The sequence below is a fragment of the Protomyctophum bolini genome, assembly GCF_963924005.1.
Source record: "Protomyctophum bolini genome assembly, chromosome: 21".
NCBI lineage: Eukaryota > Metazoa > Chordata > Actinopteri > Myctophiformes > Myctophidae > Protomyctophum > Protomyctophum bolini.
Window position 1 is genome coordinate 4,420,083 of NC_137882.1, and position 20,037 is coordinate 4,440,119.

Consider the following 20,037-nt stretch of genomic DNA (forward strand, 5'->3'; position numbering starts at 1 on the left):
GTTTTAAAGGCAGCTGAGCGCTGTGGGGCAGGTATGAAAGTACAGGAAAAATGAATAAAACATCTACCTGTCAGAGAGCTTTATTAAAGAACATAGCCTATTAATGGACCATGGTTATTGTGGGAAGAAAGTGAAACACTTCTGCTTTCATAGTTCACGTCCAGTGATAGATTTGACCCTTGAACAACCTCCCCACATCTCCTCTCTGGTGTTCCAGCACCACACTGTGGCTGACTTGAACATTACAGCTGCAACTATTAGAAATTGTGCGTGTGTGTGTGTGTGTGTGTGTGTGTGTGTGTGTGTGTGTGTGTGTGTGTGTGCACGTGTGTAGTAGCAGGGGGGTGGGGTGAGGTGGGGTGGGAGGGTCCTAAGTTCCTAACGCGCTCTCCTGATCAGATTATCAGAAAGGAAAGAGAAAGCATGTGATGCAGGCTAGGTGCGGTCATGTCATGAATGGGACAACCCATGGCTCAGCCAGAACACCTTCATACATTATGAGGCAGGGTGACATTTGCATTACAATCTAGACCTTTTCTCCCTCGTTGCTAATCATTCACTATCACTTCTCTGTCCTTTCAAAGTCAAAAACTTTAAAAAAATACTGTGGTGTCTTTCTCCGAAGATATGTTCGGCAGTTGTAGTTTCACAATATGTATCTGTGGAAGAGAGTTAAACTAAATGGAATTCCTCAACCCTTTCATAAAATGACCAAACTGTAAATATCCATTACGTTATATAAAAAAAGATTAGAACAATAAACATCGCCTTGAGGCTTAAAGAAAGAATCATCATCATTTTTCGACCGTGGTCGAGATCATGAATTCTATGAATGCTACGCCAGACTACGCCTGTGTCCCTAGCGATGACATCATGACATCATGTGTCCCTAGCGATGACATCAGGGAACGACAGCTTTCTACCTCTGGTCCGCCCCTGAGGCAGGACTCCAGAGAAGAAGGGAAGATATAACCTCATTGTCAGTAGCTCTCTGTAGCAGTGGCCGACAAACTGTGTTCTCTTCTGGATCGGACTATAGTGAAGAAACACGGGGAAGGTTACCGTAAATAAAGAAAACACTGTCTTAATGCATTGTTGGCATATTTTTAATAAACATTTGCCAAAGTGGGGAGGGTGGGGGGGGGGGAACACAAACATTTTAGTAAAAAAAAGAAAAAAGAAGACATCGGTGCTTGTCTTTTGAATGCGGGTTACAAGTGTTTTGCTTTTGATTTTACAACAATGGCTATTGGCAAAAAAGGGCCTGTGCAATTTAAACTAAACACAGGCTTCGTCCGTCAAGTCATTCAGTAGCCATCAGTATTTACTGCAGTCATTCCAAGTGCTACCGGCCTCTCTGGAACAGACGCTCTCTCTCCTCCACTTTCTAAGCCATCAGATTAACCGACTGACACCATAATTTCACCATATTCTTGGCAAAAAAAAAAGAAAAAAAAGAAACTACATTACTGGTCATTTTTCTACATCGTTGTTGCAGATAATGCACGTCATTCATTTCAATTCCATAGCTAAAATAGTTTCCGCCTACTTGAAGTCAGTAGTGCAAAAAAGTATTAATACTAAGTCCTCTGCTGGAGCATTTAGAGACAGGCTAAGGTAGAGATTTTAAAATACACCCGGCCTGATCAATATTGTACACTCAATCAATACACCTGATCAATACACCCGGCCCTGATCAATGTACACTCAAAAAAGGAGGGTAAAAGTTTAATTTAAAAGACAGCAGAATAGATTACAAAAAAATATGAAAAATGGTATGAGCAAGAAAAGCTCCTCCTATGTAACTTCGCTGTGGTTCTTTCTGCTGCAAACGTACTTCACATTCCAGAGAGAGAGAGAGTACAATGCCTCCACACACAGACAGACATCTTATTAAGTTATTACAAACCAGGGCTGTGTGTGCCATCACCTCCATCTCCATCCCACGGCCCAGAGGATCCTGAGAGGCCTTGTGGGGGGGGGGGGCTCCATATTTAGATGGAGTCCTCTAGTCTATTCTCTGTGCCCATTGGGTACCGGCTGACTGTGTGACCGCCAAAGTTCAGATCGCTCCGGTCGACGGTCGGCGCAGTCTTACCGAAACGGAAGACCTCGCCCTCTGATTGCCGCCGTCGAGTTCACGTGAGGGGCGAAGCCCCCCAGGGGGGGGAGGGGAGGAAGGGGTGGGGGCTGCTGGGACCCCCCGACCTGCTGCGACGGGGAGCCCCAGGCCGGGGGCCCCACGCCGAGGGTCTGGGGAGCAGGGGGTGTGCGGTTGTACAGGTGAGAGGAGTGTCCCTCCACCACGGCGGGCAGGGGGCTGTGATTGTACTGACTGAAGCGGTGGTCTATGTCCCCGGAGAACATCATGCTGGGTCCCGTCCCGACGCAGGGGGGAGGAGGAGGGTAGGGGTCCTGCTGGCGGGCGGCCGGGACCACCAGGGGGGCCGCGGACGCCCCCGGAGGCTGTCCGCCACCGAACACCTCTCTCAGGGCGGCGTGGGGCAGGGGCAGCCCCCCCCCTCCTCCTCCTAACATCTGGCCCATGTAACTGTCCCCGAAGCCGCCGCTGGGGGGGAAGGATGGCGGAGGGGGCGGATGGCTGTAGTCGGCCGCTCCGTAGGCTGGCGGTGCCTCCGTGCTGGCGGGGAGCGGCGGGGGGTAGTCTGGGGGCTCCGGGGGTCTCCCTCCTCCTCCTCCGTCACTGCCTGATAACGACGACGATGCGTTGGGGGGTAAATTCAGGCTGGTTTGGGGGTCCGGGGGCTGCTGCTGCCGGTAGTCCAGGTCTGCGTGGGGCGGAGGCTCAGGGGGTTCGGGGGGCCTCTGGTTGGGAGGGAGGATGGAGACGCCGCCGGCCTCGGAAACTGGACAAAGAAAAACATTGTATAAATTTACTGCACCCTAAAAACCACCTGAGCTCTAGTGCAGTGGGCCCCCAAACGGATGTGTTATGATTATGATACTGATATGATTTATGATAGGCTATTCTGGGGGTCCCCGTCTGACAATATTTTGTGCCAGGCAGGGACCCCCAGAAGAGAAGATTTGTGTTAAATTAAATACCTGAAATGTATTTAGTGACATGTCAGCCTATTCTGAATCATGCCTGAGGAAGGTCGAAAGACCCGAAACGTTGCATTTGACATTAAATAAAAAGCTCTTGAACCAGCAAGTGACAGTGTGCGGGTCTCCCTCCCTCTCTCTACATGTTAAACTAAAGAAAATGTAATAAAAAGAATAGCAGGTGTGTCAGGAGGATACGATAGCAGTGACACAAAATGTGTGTGGGGGAGGAATTAATTGGCATAAATACAGAGAAAAGGGGTACAAAATAATTGGATACTCAAAGAAACTAAAACAAACACACACTCGTATGTGAAGTCCACTGTGGCTCAGCTGCCACATTCATTGCAGATTCACTGCCACTATATAATACGTTAGGAGACATGAATGCAGTCACTGTTACTGTATGAAATGAAACCAGTCACAAGATGTATTTATATCGACCACATGGCATCTCGCGTCGTCAATGTTTGTTTAACTGCTGCCCTAAACAAACATTAATAAAAAGTCCATAGAATTGGCTGCCACGAGTTTTGCTCTAAACAAACATTAACTCATACATAGCTAAATGGCAGTAGCAATAGTTCAGCACAGGCCAACATAGATTTCTATTTTTCTTTTAGAAAGAGTTTTTTTTTTTTAAGTAATAAAAATGTTTAAAAATAAGTTAAACACGTCTTTGGCCTGGATGGCTATTTGAGATAGCCAGATCACCAGACCTGGATCGCCAGGACATATTCTTTTCATTGGTAGCGATTCAGGGCTGGAGCCTGGAGCCAGGCTATACCTCTTGAGCAGACCTGGAGCAGATCTGTCGCTGATCCAGGTGACAACACCTGCGGTAATCGATGCCCGTCTGAAAGTACCTTAACTCTTCCTACTTCCAGGTGTTTGTTACCTGATGATACTAATTAAGTATCATCGGCTCTGTTCCATTTAGTGTGATCAAAACTTTTTAATTTCAAGGACCAATATAACCCAAGAGCGTACAAATGGAACCAAATGGACCCTCTCAGAATTAATACACAACCCGTACAGGGCCATTCATTTGGAACGCACTAAAGAACACTTTGAGACCCACTGGTGTTTCCAGTGAGCCACCATGCACAATAGCAGCCATTTTGACCAGAATGGAACAGAGCCTTCATTAGCATCACCGGTAACACCTGTGAAGGAAGTAGGGCTTTCCAAAATGGTGTGTGTGTGTGTGTGTGTGTGTGTGTGTGTGTGTGTGTGTGTGCATATCATGGAGTAATAAAAATATAGAGACTGAACCGGAGCGATAGCCCCCCCCCCCCCCCCCACCCGCTATTAATTTCAGTGGAAGTTGTTTTGAAGCACCTGGAGGAACCGTCTACTTCCGCATTTATGCGGAAGTGCAAACGAGCGCTCAATGTTAAAGGGACACTTCACCCTTTTTGCAAAAAAAATATATGTTAATGACGTTTAGAAGCTTTAGAACACTTTCCTGGGGGTCTTTATGTGTGTAATATGTGGGTTTTAGATATTTTAGATTGTAGCAGTGAGTCTGTTGTCTCTGATGTCATGGACACTGGGCTCACTTCCTTCCTGGACTACATGTTGTCTCAGTAAGACAGCTCTCCCCGGCCCCTATCCACAAGGAGGAGCAGTGCACCAAAGAATTATGGGAATTGTAGTCCAGAAAGGTAGTGAGACCAGTGTCCATGACATCAGAGACAACAGGCTCACTGCTACAATCTAAAATATCTAAAACCACATATTACACACATAAATACCCCCAGGAAAGTGATCTAAAGCTTCTAAACGTCATTAACATATTTTTTTTGCAAAAAGGGTGAAGTGTCCCTTTAAAGCCCAGCTGCACGGGGTTTCCTTGTCATGAATCCATGGGGGTCCGCCTGCAGTTCACGCTCTAACCATTAGGGCCGTGTGGGGGCTTGGTGCATATAGCCCAACATTGGCATGTAAAAAAAGGTTAGAGAAGTGCACTGGCTTACCTGGAGAGACCGGGCTGGGCTCTGGGGGATGATTGACAACATCCACTGGTGGGAGAGGACCCCCCCCTCCCCCTGCAGCGAGGTTAGTGGGGCCACCTCCGTCCCCTACGTCTCCACACTCTCCGCCTGCACGGAGGGGTGGCACAGTTATTACATCATCCACTAAATTGCTTATTATTTGAAATAATTATTTTTGTCATAATCGTCTCCACGTTGAAAGATACAAAAAAAAAATCATACAAAAAAAGCAATACAAGTAATTTTTTGGTAGATTTCAGTTATTTGTCATATCTGCCCTGCACACTTTGTTTTAATTACAAAGCTTAAAAGCAAACAGAAATGTAATCGCTAATCGCAATTATTTGCGTGACAATGAAATGGTCAACTTTAAGGTGTTCATTACCTGCAGGCTCCTGCCTCTGGGAGGCCTGCTGGGCCTGGAGCAGCTGCCTGAGCAGCATGGTCATGGCCGTCTGGCTGGCGGCCGCCGTCGACTCCCCCACCTCCGGCCCCCCACCTGCCCCCGGCGGCAACGCCACGGCGGAGGACAGAGGAGGCGGAGACAGAGGCTTGGGCATGGGAGGGGTCCGGGGCACGCCGGCCCCCGGGGGGGCCCCTGAGGGCCTGCTGGGCGTGGTGGTGTGCTGCTGGGGAGGAGGAGGAGGAGGTTGGTCGGGTCTCTCCGAGGAGGGGCCGTGGTCCAGGGCCTTGGAGAGCTGCTGCAGCGTCTCCTGGGTGACCTTGGGGTCGAACTCGAACTGGTGACTCGACACCGTGTTGACGGCGTTGTTGGGCTGGCCCAGGAAGTTGATGAGGACGGCGAGCTGCTCCTTGGTCAGCTGGGAGTTGATGGGGCCCTTTGGATCTGCAACACCATTTAGGGATTAAAACTTTGTCAGAGTCGATATAAAAACGGACAAACATATTTTCCACAATTAGACAAAAAGGACTGATAAACGCTAACTGTATCCAGAATAAAGGCTCATACATAGTCTGGATTCTCGGTGGTGAGGTACAACTACAACATGACGTCACGAGCCGCGGTGAAGAGCAAACCACCGCCACCGCTCCAGCCCTTCTCTCTGTTTTTACTGCACCACCGCTCAACGTTATTTTGCGGTGGTCAGTGCAGTGGTCGCAGTGGTCAGCTCACCACCGAAAATCCAGACTATGAATAGGCCTTATAAAAAGGTTTCAGAGATGTCCTCCTCCTCCTCACCCAGCAGTGCAGACGCAGACACGTTGGGGGCTTTGAGGACCCCCCCGGTGGAGGGGAACAGGCCCTGGGGGGTGTTGCTGCGGCTGTCGTCCAGCCCCAGCTCCTTACGGGGGGCTTTGGGGGCCTGCAGCTCCTCCGGAAGCTGCTTCTGTCGCCGACGCTTCTTACTCCACAACTCATGGCAGTCCTGCCACAAGGGGAGGCTGTGGAGAGGAGAGGAGTGGGTTAAAAACATGTCCTAGTAGTGTGTGATTTGTGACACATTAAGGAGCCCTCCACACTAGCACCGTTTCCTAAACAATTAATACAATATGTACAATAATGTTTAAGTAATATTGTTCCTGCTATACTGAATGCCCGTATAGCACTGACGAAGGTCTTAGGACCGAAACGTTTGCTTTTTAATTGCACTTTGAGCACAGAGCACTTTATGAGCATGATAAAATAAAGGAAAGAATATATTATTTTCTTAAGTCTCAGTCTAAGAAGTTTTACTTCTATTTTCTAAACGGTGAGCGAGTCTTTTTCTGTCAAAGTTTCCCTGCTATACTGAATGAACATTTTTCAACGATTAGGCGGTGATGTAATAATTGTGAAACAGAACGAATTGCTATAAAAAATTTGCAATTCAATATGATGAAATAATTGTGAAACAGGCCCAATAGTGTGTCTACAGATAAAGAGTTTGGACAGGCGACTAAACAAACGTTTTAATGTGCCGAAGGAGACTTACTCTGGCGGAGGCATCTTGTCCGGGTCGACGTCCTTGAGGAACTCGCTGACCAGCGCCTGTTCGGCCGTGCAGCGTTTGCTGGGGTCCAGGTTCAGCATGTGGTCAAACAGGTCCAGGGCTGTGGGCGGGATGCTGAGCAAAAAGAACATCTTGAAATCACACACACTGCTGAAAGACCCACGGCTTGTTGTTTCAGTACAATAATAATGTTTTGTATTTTATTTTTTTATTGGTTCAAATGTCTTCAGTGGCCTAAATGTTTTCAACTCGTTTAGACCAGTTAGAACCTTTGAAGCTGAATATACGCCTGTCATTGTAGTTGTTGCTATAATACTGTCAACTGTATATTATACAGTTGACAGGCGGCTCAGTGGCCTTAGTGTGGTTAGAGTGTCTGCCCTGAGACTGGAAGGTTGGGGTTCGATCCCCCGGCCGGATCAAACCAAAGACTCTGAAACTCAGCATCAAGGGTTGGATTGGGGGAAAGTCCCTGACATAATAATGGTGTCATGTCCAGGGGGTGTAATAATAATAATAGCTCAGTGTACTTGTACATCAAGCTGCCTCACGCTACAGAAACAGCCGTTTGGGCCAAATGAACAGGCAAGGCTTACTTCTTAGAACATACAGAAGGGGTGGAAAATTAAATCGATTTCGTAGATTAATCGCGATGCAGACATGGATTATTATGGATTGATTTACAAATGTCAAAAAGAAAATTGGTATGTTGGTACAGAATGAGTATTTTGTTTTTTTTGGGACATTTTTCAGAAAACTAGGATTTAGAATGAGCCCCAGGTCTAATATTAATCCACAAAACAGCTGCCAATAGCCATGTTAACTGTATTGGCGCGACAAACGGAGGAACTATTTGCTGGCTCACTGCATGTTGGCGTCCATGGAGTAAAATGTGGAAGATTTTGCATATATTCTTACAAAGCAAACTCCTCTCGTAACCGTCTCCTGTACTGCTTCTTTGGTTTCATGGTGTTGAAGTACGGGAGCTTAATAACATCTGGCCAAACGGCAGGGCACGGGCTACCACAGATCCGGCTTAAGGGTAGAGAGAGAGACACACATTAAGCAAAAAGGTATAGCAAGCAACGTCCTCTTTTCCCACAATTGTGATTTTCTCAGACATCTGAACGTACCTGATAAGCTCTAACTGAGCAAGCTCCTGATTAGCTTGAAAGATTGGCTTCTTTGTGAACAGTTCCCCAAGAATGCATCTAAGGGGGGGCGGACAAGATGAGAGGACACTCATGAGTCGACACTTCAAAACGTGGATATTTTGAAAAATATCTATCGAGCAGCCGGTAAGCCAGGCGTGTTGCGTTACGTACCCACAGCTCCACACGTCGATAGCAGGCGTGTATCGCTCTTCTCCCAGCAGCAGCTCTGGTGGGCGGTACCACAGTGTAATCACCTTGTTGGTGTATGGTCGACTGGAAGTGAGCAATAAAAACCAGGTCCAATGAAAAAAAAAAAAGAAAAAAAAAGAACATTTGTTATCATATTGCACATGTACAGCAGAACATAATAAGGATGCAAATCCTTTGATGAGGCAACACAAGCTAAAACTGCAGCAAGGAAAAGGCAAACGTGCAGCTGTCAAAAGTGAACACAATATATGCCTTAGACGTCCACAGACATCCTAGGAGAAAAGAGGAAAAAAACAACCGCATGTAGTGCCCAGACGTCCTGGGCACTACATGCAGTCGTTTTCTTTTTTTTTATGTCAAAATGTGGGTCAAAATGTTGGCACCCCACGTCGCTATTTGAGAGAATGAAAGGGCACATAATGTGTCGACACACAATGAACACAATGTAGGAGGAGGCACACACACCTCTCTTCTGAGTTGTATAGACGAGCCAGGCCAAAGTCTGCAAGCTTAATTTGACCCCTGTTGGGGACAAAGAGAAGAACAATTCACCAAAAGAAAACAGCCTTTTCCATAACAGTGTATTTAGTCTGTCCGGTCTAAAATTAGCCCGACACTCAGCCTGCATTTTCCATTTAGTTTCACTTCATATATATATTTTTTTTTATGGTGGCGTTTCAGGGCTGGAGCCAGGCTAGGTGGAAATGTCATATGTTCAAAACTGTCACCTTTCGGGATTCTAATTCAGCAGATCTACAAGCTCAAAAGGTTTCGAGCTTGTAGATCTGCTGTTTGAGATACTTTTGTGTGACGCTGTAGTATGATCAAGTAGGGCATTAAATACGTGAAAAAAAAAGGAAAAAAAAGAATACAAGATGTTTCTGCCCGACAACAGTGAAATGCATATCATTAAAGGAATTATGGAAACGTGTTGAGACACCAGACCCAGAGAACAGCTCCACCCCCCCCCGAGCTACTCACTTGTTGTTGAGCAAGATGTTGGAGCACTTGATGTCCCTGTGGAGGAAGTTCTTCTTGTGGCAGTAGTCCAGGCCTTCCAACAGCTGTCTCATGAAGGACTTGATGTGGCTCTCGTTGAAGTGGACCAGCCCGGACTCCAGCAGCCCCATCAGGTCGTGGTCCATGTATTCAAACACAAGGTAGAATGCACCTGTATGGGAAAGGACCAACACAGGGAAGCTGTCAGAACAACGGCTGGAAAGTTAACACTTCTAACTAACGCTATGGACCAGAGCTACTATCTCAAGGCAGGGACAAATTAGCCATTGGGCCAGTGGGGCCGTGGCCCAAGGGCCCTTGGCTACCAGGGGCCCTTTGGGGAAATTGGACCGTGAGGTACCAGGTTTGACGCCCTGAAAAGGGCTTCTGGGGCCCTTCATTGGCTGTTGATGTTGTTAAATTTAGGTTAAAAAGACGATAAAAACACGAAAATGTAAATATTACCGGCCCAGGGGCCCTCATGGGGGTTAATCCGTCCCTGTCTCAAGGCAAGTTTCAAGTCTCTGCCAAGTTCATCATTTTCCTACCATGTTGAAATGATCAGGTCAGTCAGTCAGTCAGTCATCGGGCTAAAAACGCATTGACGCCTGTATGTATGGTCCTTTTTACAGCATGATCTTTTTATTTTAAAGAAAGAAGAGGGAGATTGTCAACTTGTGTTGCCCTACATTGTACACTTTACGACAGTTCTATATATAGTTTCCTTTACGGCAACACACACGAGGATATATACACATGCGCAGTGGGCACAGATATTCATTCAGATGTGATTTGTGGAGGGAACAGTGTTTACATGTTCAGCCGGTGTGTACGGTGAATTAAATGAGTAAAAACTAAATGAACGTCGTGTTTATTAAGTCCTAATCGACAGATCACAAGTCATGCGAGCCCCAGACAGTGTGCCATTGTTGTCACCCATAAATCGTACCTTTGTCGTTCTTGAAGTCCAGGGCGTCTGCCTTGTCCGTGACGATCTCCTTCATGTTTATGATGCTCTTGTGGTTGAGCTGGCGGAGGATCTTGATCTCCCTGATGGCGGTGATGGGGAAGCCCTCCTTCTCGTTGTCCAGGCGGACCTTCTTCAACGCCACCATTTCAGCTACGGGGAGAGAAACGTGGTCAACCACACAGAGTCGTATAAACTCATGGATGAACGTTTGTATGACTTTTCTGAAACTGTAAAAAAAAAAAAAAGGCCCCCCCACACACTAACGATGACTCCTCCTAAACATTAACACAATATGTACAAAGTTGTTTTAGTAATATTGTTCCTGCTGTTCTACATAATGCTAACCAGGTGGAAACAAAAATCACAGATTGATGCCATAAACTTTGTTTTTATATGAAATATCCGAGACTATTAAGATTTTATGAAAGATGCTTCTGGACATATTGCTACTTTGACCACTTCAAAACCTCTGATCTTAAAAAAAAAAGAAGGAAATAGACAATCTACAAGCTCAATGAGAGCTTGTTGCATTGTAGATGGTAAATTAATATACCTTAATCCAAGGTACTCTATAATGACTGTGCTTCTCACTCACACACACACACACACACACACACACACACACACACTTTTGTTCTGGAAATGACCTCGTTGGTTTTGTCTTACTGGAAACCCTAACAATGTAAACTTCCACATTGTGTAAGAAGTTGCACTGTCACCTACAGTATGATGTCACCACATTCACAGGCAGCTAATGCACTGTACTGTATTATTTAGTCGCAAGCTATGCACACACACACACTCTCTGGGGGAGCCTGGGATCGAACTGGGAACCTTCCGATTCCTAACCCTGAGTCAATGCCGCCCCCCCATATATTGTAATTTGTATATGGGCAGTTTTAACTGTGCAGCATGCTTCCATTGAAGACATGCTGGGCTTCTATGGAATCAATATGACTGAAATCAGACTGAGAACTTTATTCCATGTTTATCATACATGTACAGTTTCTCACTTTGGCTCAAGGCAGGGCAACAAATAAATGTCTACTTTCCACCATGGTTGAAACACTGACCGGTGTCTTTGTCTTTGGCCTTGTACACCTGGCCGTAGGTGCCCTCTCCTGTGATGCCGATGATCTCAAACTTGTCCACGCAGCGCTTGCCCCAGTCAATCTCCGTCTCCTTGATCTCGCCAAACCGCGGACCACAGATTCTGGGGATTAGGGATTAAAACACATTATAGCAAAGTATAGTAACACCTAATCCTAGTTTATACTTTGTCACCAACGATGGGACGCAACACAAAGCATTATGATCTTAAAAATAGATTATTTCCCGGCACCAGGGGAAAAGTTCAGGCTTTAACCCATTCTGACCTGAGATCAGATTCATACGAGGTTTCAACTGGACACACACTGGTCTGATTAACCCATTCTGACCTGAGATCAGATTCTAAAAATGTCAGTCGTTCTTTCGATTTTTCAAAAATAGCAGACCTACAAGCTTGCTATGAGCTTGTAGATCTGCTATTTTTCAATAGATAAAGCATAACATGATGCTAACACCAAAACGGGTTCCCGGTCAGAATGGGTTAACAATAGAAAGCTCAGCTCAATACATCAAAACGAGTAGGCCCGTCACATAATCAGCAATTATTGTCAATCGTTTTCCATGTTGAAAATTGTCCGTACATTTTCAAACATTTTTCAAAAATAGCAGATCTACAAGCTTACGTAAGAGATTGTAGATCAACAATTTATGCTATTTTGTACTTTTTTTGAACAGTTTAAAAACCTACTTGGGCCTGCGGTGAAGTGCCTTCAGGGTCTTCTTTTCGTCGGGGGGGCTGCAGGGGGACACCGTCAGGCCACCAGGAAGCTCGGGGGGCAGAGGCAGATCCGACAGAAGTTGGCGGACTTTACGCTCTGGCTTCTTTTTCCCTGAGAGCAAGGACAAGGTGTCCTTGAGGCTGAAACCATGACAACAACAAAAAGGGAAAGAAGAATCCTGATTAATTAATTATACCTATGTGTGAAAAGACAACAGAAGACGTGAAATGTCAAAGACGGAATATAACCCAGTCGGACAGCAATACCTTTCTCCTTTATCGATGTTCTCAAGGACATTGGGAGGCGGTGGGAGAGTGGATGTAACCGAGGTGACGGCGGGGCCAGTCGATCGCTCCTTGTCTTTCCCCTGTCCGGGCGCCGGCGCTTTCCTCTTGTCCCGACTGACAGAGTCGTCCTTCCCCTTTCCGTCCCGGTCCCTGCTGGGCTGGCGCTCCGCGGTGCTCCTCTTGGAGGGCTTGCTGTCGGAGGGGGACTGAGGCTGGATGGAAGTCGGAGGGGTCCTGGGACCCTTCTCGGGCTGCGGCGGGGGAGGCGGAGACGGCGGACGGCCCTTCCTGGCCGTGTGGTTGGACTTGGGACTGGGCTGGTGGGCGCCGGACAGAGAGCCCTTGGTGGGCGTGGAGGTGTTACTGGAGCCCTTGATGGCTCTGGCGGCCGCCTCCGCCGCCTTGGCTTTCTTCTGCTTGCTCAGCTCGGCCGCCAGGCTGTTCTTGAAGGTGATGGTGCTCGGCGACAGGCTGGAGGGGCGACTCCGGGAGCGGGAGTGGCGGTGGCGGCTGTGAGACCGCGAGTGTCTCGTGGACGAGTATGGACTTCTGCTGCGTGACCTGGCAGAACGCCTGGAAATGGGAACAAAATACAACATAGTTTTCGGTCTGCTGCATGACGTATCATGATAGTTTGAGCATGATTCAACATCAGTTTGGTTTATAATACCTGGCTGCATGTGTAATAAAGCTAGTGTATTAGACACGTGAATATTACCATAGTCAATGAAAGCTATAGTACTCTGAACATGAAAGTGAATGACACATGAAATACTATCTATATAACATGTTTTCTTTTAGGTTTCTTCCCAGTGTTGTACTTATGGTGTATAATTATGTTGTATATCAGTTGTGCAGACAGTGGGTGATAGTACTCCCACTCCACCCCACTCCCTCTTCTCTACTGTCGCTCTGCCAATAGTAAGAACTAATTTCATTTCCTTTTATTTTTATTAGTGGGGCAGGTGAAATGAAAATGAAACTGGGTTTGTCGATTTCATCACCTTTTAACGGTCATGTACTGTAATAGAAACTGTGCCGGTTCTGCCAAACTATACAAATAAAGTGATGACCATTATTTATACCTGTGACGGAGAACACTTTCTGTAAGTTACATATGACCTCACCTGACATCTGGACTTGGGCTCAGTGACTTCCTGTACGCCGGGCTTCGGGACCTCCTGCGGTTTCCGCCGTGGGGACTTCCACCGAGCTCCCCTTGTTCATACGGGCTGTGTTTGCCGTAACTGGGAGACCTGCGCCAGTTGGCCGGGCTCGTGGGGGAACGTTTCCGCTTGTTGCTCGAATACGTGCCGGGGGGCGACTTGGGCGCGCCGTAGGCTCCGTACAGCTCGGCGTCCCGGCCGTAGTACGTTGAACTCGGCGGCGACGACTGTCTCTGTCTGTCTTTGTTCCCGAAGGTAGGGCTCGTTCTCCTAGAGATCAGCTGGTTATAACTGCTGCCGCCGGGAGACTGGTATCCAAAGGGGTATGTCGTCCCATAGGGACTTTCTGCTTTGAACCCAGGACTCCTCCTGTAAGCCCCCGGGCCCCGGGGGTCTTCACGCTCTTCCCTGTAAGACTGTGGAGCCTCTCTGTACGCAGAAGGGGGCTCCTTCTCCGACCTCTCGGGTCCTCTGTACGCAGAAGGGGGCTCCTTCTCCGACCTCACGGGTCTCGTTTTGCTTTTGTGCCGTCTCGGATCCCTCTTATCCGTCTTATCGACAGACACCGGCGGCGGCGGGGCCTGAGATGCAGCAGATGTCCTTTTCCCGTTCCTGTCACTGCTCCGTGTTGTAGCCTCCCGGTTGTTCTTGGCAACGCTCACGCCGTGACCGCCACCGCGGGCTGCTTTCGGGTCTCTCTCCCGGCTCGGACGGTCCTTTCGCCTGCTTGGTTCCTTCTCCTGCCTCTCTCTCCTCTCCAATGGTCCCCTGCTGGTCTGCTCATCCTTTGCGGGGTGATGATGAACTATGTCCCGGGCTCTGTGGTGCCTTCTGTCTGGGAGTGGGGACGCTGGTCCATTGTATTCCGCCAGGTCTGCCTCGCTGAGTCGGTCCACAGATAACCTGTCAGCGTGTGGGTCCAGTTTGGGAGAGGGGCTCCCAGAGAAGCCCTCCGACTGGGAGCTTATGTCGTCGTACTCCACCAGAGTCCGAAGTTCACCCTCTCTCTGGAAAGTGCCTTTGCGTTCCCCGCCGCCGCCGCCGTCGTGGCCAGCGGCGGCGCCGGCATGCCACGGGTCTCTGCCTCCTCTCGGCTGTCTCCGTTTCTTCCTCCGGGACACCGAGGAGCGCCCCTTGTCGCCGCGGTGCCTCTCCCGCTGGGCAACGCTGCTCCCCGGCTTACTACTGCGCCTGTCCTGCCCGGTGGACCGGGCGACGTTTCGGAGCGCAGAGGGGCTCCTGCCCCTGGCCTCACGAAGCACCTCAGAATTAGGCATCTATCTAATGAAATATGAAAAAAAAGATTTACCCCTTTTGGAAAATGTCCTTTTTCCCTATACGTTATGGTTTTGTCAAAGCTACGCTCCTCGTTGCACAGTAGCTAAAACAAAACATTTGGCTAGCTGAGCAGCAGGCTAAGTGAGCCAACAACGCCAACAGGCAGCCAGCTAGCCCACCGACTAGCCGACCATTAGCATCACCGCCAACTATCATTCCAAGTGACAATCCGTCATCATAATAACATGGTAGCAGCGGCTACGTACAAATCAATAAATCAATGTCCGCCCAGGTCGTGTTGCTTACGGCTCGGGTCTCTTCGCAGACCGAGGCTAGGTCAGGTCAGTCGATCATCAAAACCACCACGACTGGACAACATCCCCAGCCCAGATTTATATATCGGCTAGCTGAATGCTAGGTGAATGTAGCCACAGCTAGCTAGCTAGCTAGCATGTGTCGCCCAGCTTCCACCTCAGACAAGTCGCATAACATTCCATTCCATGCCGACAACAGAAGGGTCCAACCGTATAAATAAACCTTCAGTTTACGAAACACAGCCCCATCAGGTCCAAGGCAGTGTCCGGCCCAGTCAGTGTGCGCGAGCGGCGAATAGATCCATCCAACAACAACGACGACACAACAAGACGACGACGGGCTGAGCAGAACCGCAGCGCCAGAACAACAACATGGACTTGTTCCTCACGCGCTCCTCCATCACCTCCAGTGACCAGGCCAGCAGAACCTCCTCAGCTCTGACTCAGACAGAGCAAACAAGGAAGTAGGACTAAATAGTAGCAACAACAGACAAGAGTAGACACTAGACAGCACGAGCTAGCGGCGCGAACGCGGCGGTTTAGCCCCGGTTAGCTAGCATCCACTAGCATCCCAGGCGGCTTTTCTTTCTCCTTGCGTGGTGGTGGTGGTGGTGGACTTCCCAAGTCAAACTCCTCGTCCCCTCGCGTCCCGATACAGTCAGAAACACACAAAAAGCGGCTCAAAAACACGCATATCCTCGTCAAAAAAAGGGCGTCAGTGTGTGCCGTCAAAGGGTGTCTGGCACCGCCGCAACCCAAGCGATCCTCAATTTCCGTCCGAAATGTGTTTGAACTTTTGTTTGGTAAAGTGATGCTAACGTTCACAGCTCGAGCGGACCAGGGGCCCCCGTTGAGCTGGTCGACTGTATAGGCCCCGTTTACACTCACTCACACACACTGCTGCCGTGTGGACCAATCACATCCGCGTACGACGTCATCCGGTTCAGTGGGCACGTCATCGCCAGAGGAAACCCCTCTACCAGAACTAGAGCCCCTCCTTCGGCCACTCGCTCACTCACACACTCGTTCACTCCAGCATGGATGGCAGTGTTATGGTGAAAATGGGTGAGGTTGCCTGTCACCACTATGCTGGAGTGACCGAGGGTGTGTTCGGAAATAGCGCACTGAGCGCACTGTGCAATGCTCCTGTGCGTTATTTCCGAACGCACCCTAGTGTGAGTGAGGGAGTTGCCGAGATTTGGGGTATTGGAATATGGCTCTGAGTCTAGTTACCACCACTATTATATGAGAAATAACCGAAATTCTTGTTTTTATGTTAATTTTCACATCTTGTCCTTATAATACAATTTACTATATTAGACTATGCCTGGAATTGATTGGGACTGAATTATAAAAACATTGTGATGCTGAATATGGTATTGGGAATATAAAAGTAAGGCATAGGAGTGATTATTTACAAAAATAGGTCAAAGTTGGATTTTTTGTATTTTCTTTGGTCACAAAATGGGCTATATTTTCCCACAATATTACACTTGCATTTAGCATTACACTGTACCCATAAGACTCCCTGATGTTGAAATACAAACAATTACTTCTTCTATTATAGTGGTCTTCGTCTGGGGAGTGGAACAGTGGATGGCTATGGTCTTCTTCTGCATCGACTCCATGAGATTCCTCTGGATGTCCGATATGGGCCGATGTAGGCTACTGCAGGATGTTCTGCTGCACCTTATTGAGCCCTGATCTGCTCCAACGGGCCACCATGGTCTGCTGCCCCCGTCCGATGGGACCACGGGGGGCAAGTTGCCCGCAATGACACCGTCCAACTTGGGCAGGGGGAGAAAGGCAGGCATGAGAAAGCCAGGATGAGAAGGTCTGAAAAAAATCATTCACATGGTGAAGTACATCTTTATGACATCATCAAGATGTACTTCACCATGTTGATGCTTTTTTTTCAGACCTCCAGGTCTAGGCAACACAGAATGGGAGGGACTTTTTATTATTTCCACACAACAGCTCTGAGCTCTATAATATTAAATGACATCGTCATAGCCTTTAAAGGGACACTTCACCCTTTTTGCAAAAATATATATGTTAATGACGTTTAGAAACTTTAGATCACTTTCCTGGGGGTATTTATGTGTGTAATATGTGGTTTTAGATATTTTAGATTGTAGCAGTGAGACTGTTGTCTCTGATGTCATGGACACTGGTCTCACTACCTTCCTGGACTACAATTCCTATAATTCTTTGGTGCACTGCTCCTCCTTGTGGATAGGGGGGAGAGCTAGCTGTAGTCCAGGAAGGAAGTGAGCCCAGTGTCCATGACATCAGAGACAACAGGCTCACTGCTACAATCTAAAATATCTAAAACCACATATTATTACACACATAAAGACCCCCAGGAAAGTGTTCTAAAGCTTCTAAACGTCATTAACATATATTTTTTTGCAAAAAGGGTGAAGTGTCCCTTTAACCACTTTCATTGGCATCCCTATATTCTATCATGGCCATATCAAACATAATAAAATAAATAGATCTACAAACTCACAATGTCACATATACAGTATGCATGTACATTTTGAGCTTGTAGATAAAAATCACTCCAGTGTGAAGTGTGGGGCTCTCTTATCATCACACATCATGTCGTTTGTTTACACACCAAAAATGGCCATTCATTAATCAATGGAATTTAACGTTTGTGTTGCGTTAGGACAAAGTTTGTGCTTGTTTTACTCTTCTGCCTCAGATTTGAACCCGGCTTCCTGCAAAACGTTGACCGTTGACCTAATGGAACCTGCCTGCCCCTCTGCTCAGGGGATGAATTTGAACCCGTGTGTCGGTGAGACATGACCTTTGCTTTGACACAATCTAAAAGTCTCAATAGAAGAGCAGGGGGATATAAACTAAAACTGTATATATTAGTTGCATCACATCCTGAACAATTCAAATACCAGGACTAAATTCGTTGTATTAACAATTCTCACTAAGCTATGAAGACAACCACCAGAGGGCACCACAAACATGTTTAGAAGATTTGTAGAATGTGCTCCAATGTTGATTTGTAGAATGTTTGTATTTTGCTTTTTTCCTCCTAATTATTTATCTCCACCATGGCCGCTTGTGTGTGTGTCCGTCTGTCTGTCTGTCTGTGTGCATCAGTCTTTGCACACACACTCCCAGGCCAAGGAAGACAAATATTTCAAACTAGAGTCTCAAAGCGTGTCCAACACTTTGAGAATGTCAACTCAATAAATAACTCTCAAATTGAGGATTAGTTTGATGTTTGTAAAATGTTATTAGTAATATTTCACTTTATTTATCATTTTCAAATAGTGCACAAAAGACATTAAGACCAAGTAGTTGTTTGTTGCCGTCACAAACATATAGGCTACACAGTGGTTATGTTTAAAGTAATTAAACAGACAACAAATTAAGTAACTAATGATAATGACATACATACATACAACCACCCAATCAAAGACAGATATTTCAAGTTTTAGTTCAAGGGTATTTATATAAAAAGCAGAACAAGGTTTTTTTTATATACCAAAAATAATAGTACGCTCACAGTTCTCACACAAACATCACAGAATGTTGTCGACCACTTAGTTATCACCCATTTGATTCCATACCGAAGACTTGGGCTCTGTTCACTTGTACAAATTAAATGTACCAAGTACAACGACTGAATGAACAGGGCAAAAACTGCAGACACTGCATTGTTAGTGTTTTAGAGGTAAGCAAACAATATGGCAATTGCTGTAAATATAGCCTCTGTAGCTCCTTTCCTTGTGCAGTATTATTATATTTGAATAAATGGATGTCCTAAACAAACATAGGCAACACACAATGACCCAGTGATTCTTTGACTGCATCTCACGTGCACACCCGTTTAAATCACAGTAAGGGTCTAAAGGAAAAGGTTATCCCTTAAAATTGTATTCAACAAGTGCTTAAATATCGTCTGTGTTCACAATAGGGCTAACCACAACCAAACTATAGCTTAAGACATTAAGCCACATATTTGTGTAAAATTGTAGGTTAAAGTTTAGCTCAAGGCCATTGTCACATAACCTCCCTGATGGTCTTTCTCATCTCAGATCTCACTTTATGTGCTATTGAGCAAAAATGGCAGAAATGCCAAGTGATTGTTACTTCAAGTTCAACCAGATAGTGGTTTGAAAAGCTTTGTTTGACCAGTGACCACCAAAAGGTATACAAACCATGACAGAAACTTGCTGCTATAATTTAGGGTATCAGTTTGGACTGGAGTAATTTGAGAAAATATGTCATGGCTTTTAAGTTACGGGTAATCGTGGGTTTTTTGGGGTTGTAGTAAAATCTCTAAAATAACAAAACACTTGAATTCACAAACATTAATTTACCTTTCCTCACCCTCTTTGCAACTAAAATATTATTTTTTGTCTCGAGTGTGAAACAATTTGAGAAGAGTGCAGTGAACACATTGAAGATGATGTGCTAGACCTTAAAAAAATACATTGTAAAATAAAAATGGCAAATAAGCGTGTGGCTCAGGTAAACGGTAAAATTAAACAAAAACAAAAGTGTGACAGTGTGCTTTGGCCTGTCATTAATCATATCCTCATTTTGCTACTCATTTCCACTTCATCATATCCAGTTGTCATTCACTTTAATTATGGTAACAAGTGGGCACTTGTCTAGACTCATTTTCTTTGTTGACACTATAACTATGATTGATGCACGCCACCTTACCGACATGGCTCAAATCATGTTCTCACTTCTGTAGTCGTCCTGGATACATTCACACAGCGTTATAAAAACGGGGCTTGCTTTGATTAAATGTCAAGAGCCAGGGAAGATGAATAGGTA

At 46.6% G+C, this 20,037-nt stretch overlaps 1 protein-coding gene across 1 annotated transcript; it reads right to left on the bottom strand.

The window, feature by feature from the left end:
- Nucleotides 1-1,088: 1,088 nt before the first annotated feature.
- Nucleotides 1,089-16,112, bottom strand: cdk13 (cyclin dependent kinase 13). The gene is made up of 15 exons (XM_080793991.1): nt 13,592-16,112; nt 12,444-13,037; nt 12,147-12,317; nt 11,422-11,561; nt 10,328-10,498; nt 9,361-9,550; nt 8,845-8,901; nt 8,341-8,442; nt 8,149-8,226; nt 7,934-8,050; nt 6,998-7,129; nt 6,265-6,467; nt 5,449-5,910; nt 5,046-5,171; nt 1,089-2,867 (listed from the first exon to the last, which is right to left on the bottom strand). Exons 1-15 carry the CDS (start codon nt 14,905-14,907, stop codon nt 2,095-2,097), a joined length of 4,632 nt encoding a protein of 1,543 aa, XP_080650117.1. The 5' UTR covers nt 14,908-16,112; the 3' UTR covers nt 1,089-2,094.
- Between the last annotated feature and the right edge of the window lie 3,925 nt (nt 16,113-20,037).

Excerpts from the sequence above, each read along its gene's own strand:
- cdk13 (XM_080793991.1), bottom strand. The coding sequence starts at position 14,907 with ATGCCTAATTCTGAGGTGCTTCGTGAGGCCAGGGGCAGGAGCCCCTCT. Across the intron at positions 12,318-12,443 it reads AACATCGATAAAGGAGAAAG|CCTCAAGGACACCTTGTCCT; the intron begins GTATTGCTGTCC and ends TCATGGTTTCAG. Across the intron at positions 8,902-9,360 it reads AACATCTTGCTCAACAACAA|GGGTCAAATTAAGCTTGCAG; the intron begins GTGAGTAGCTCG and ends TGTCCCCAACAG.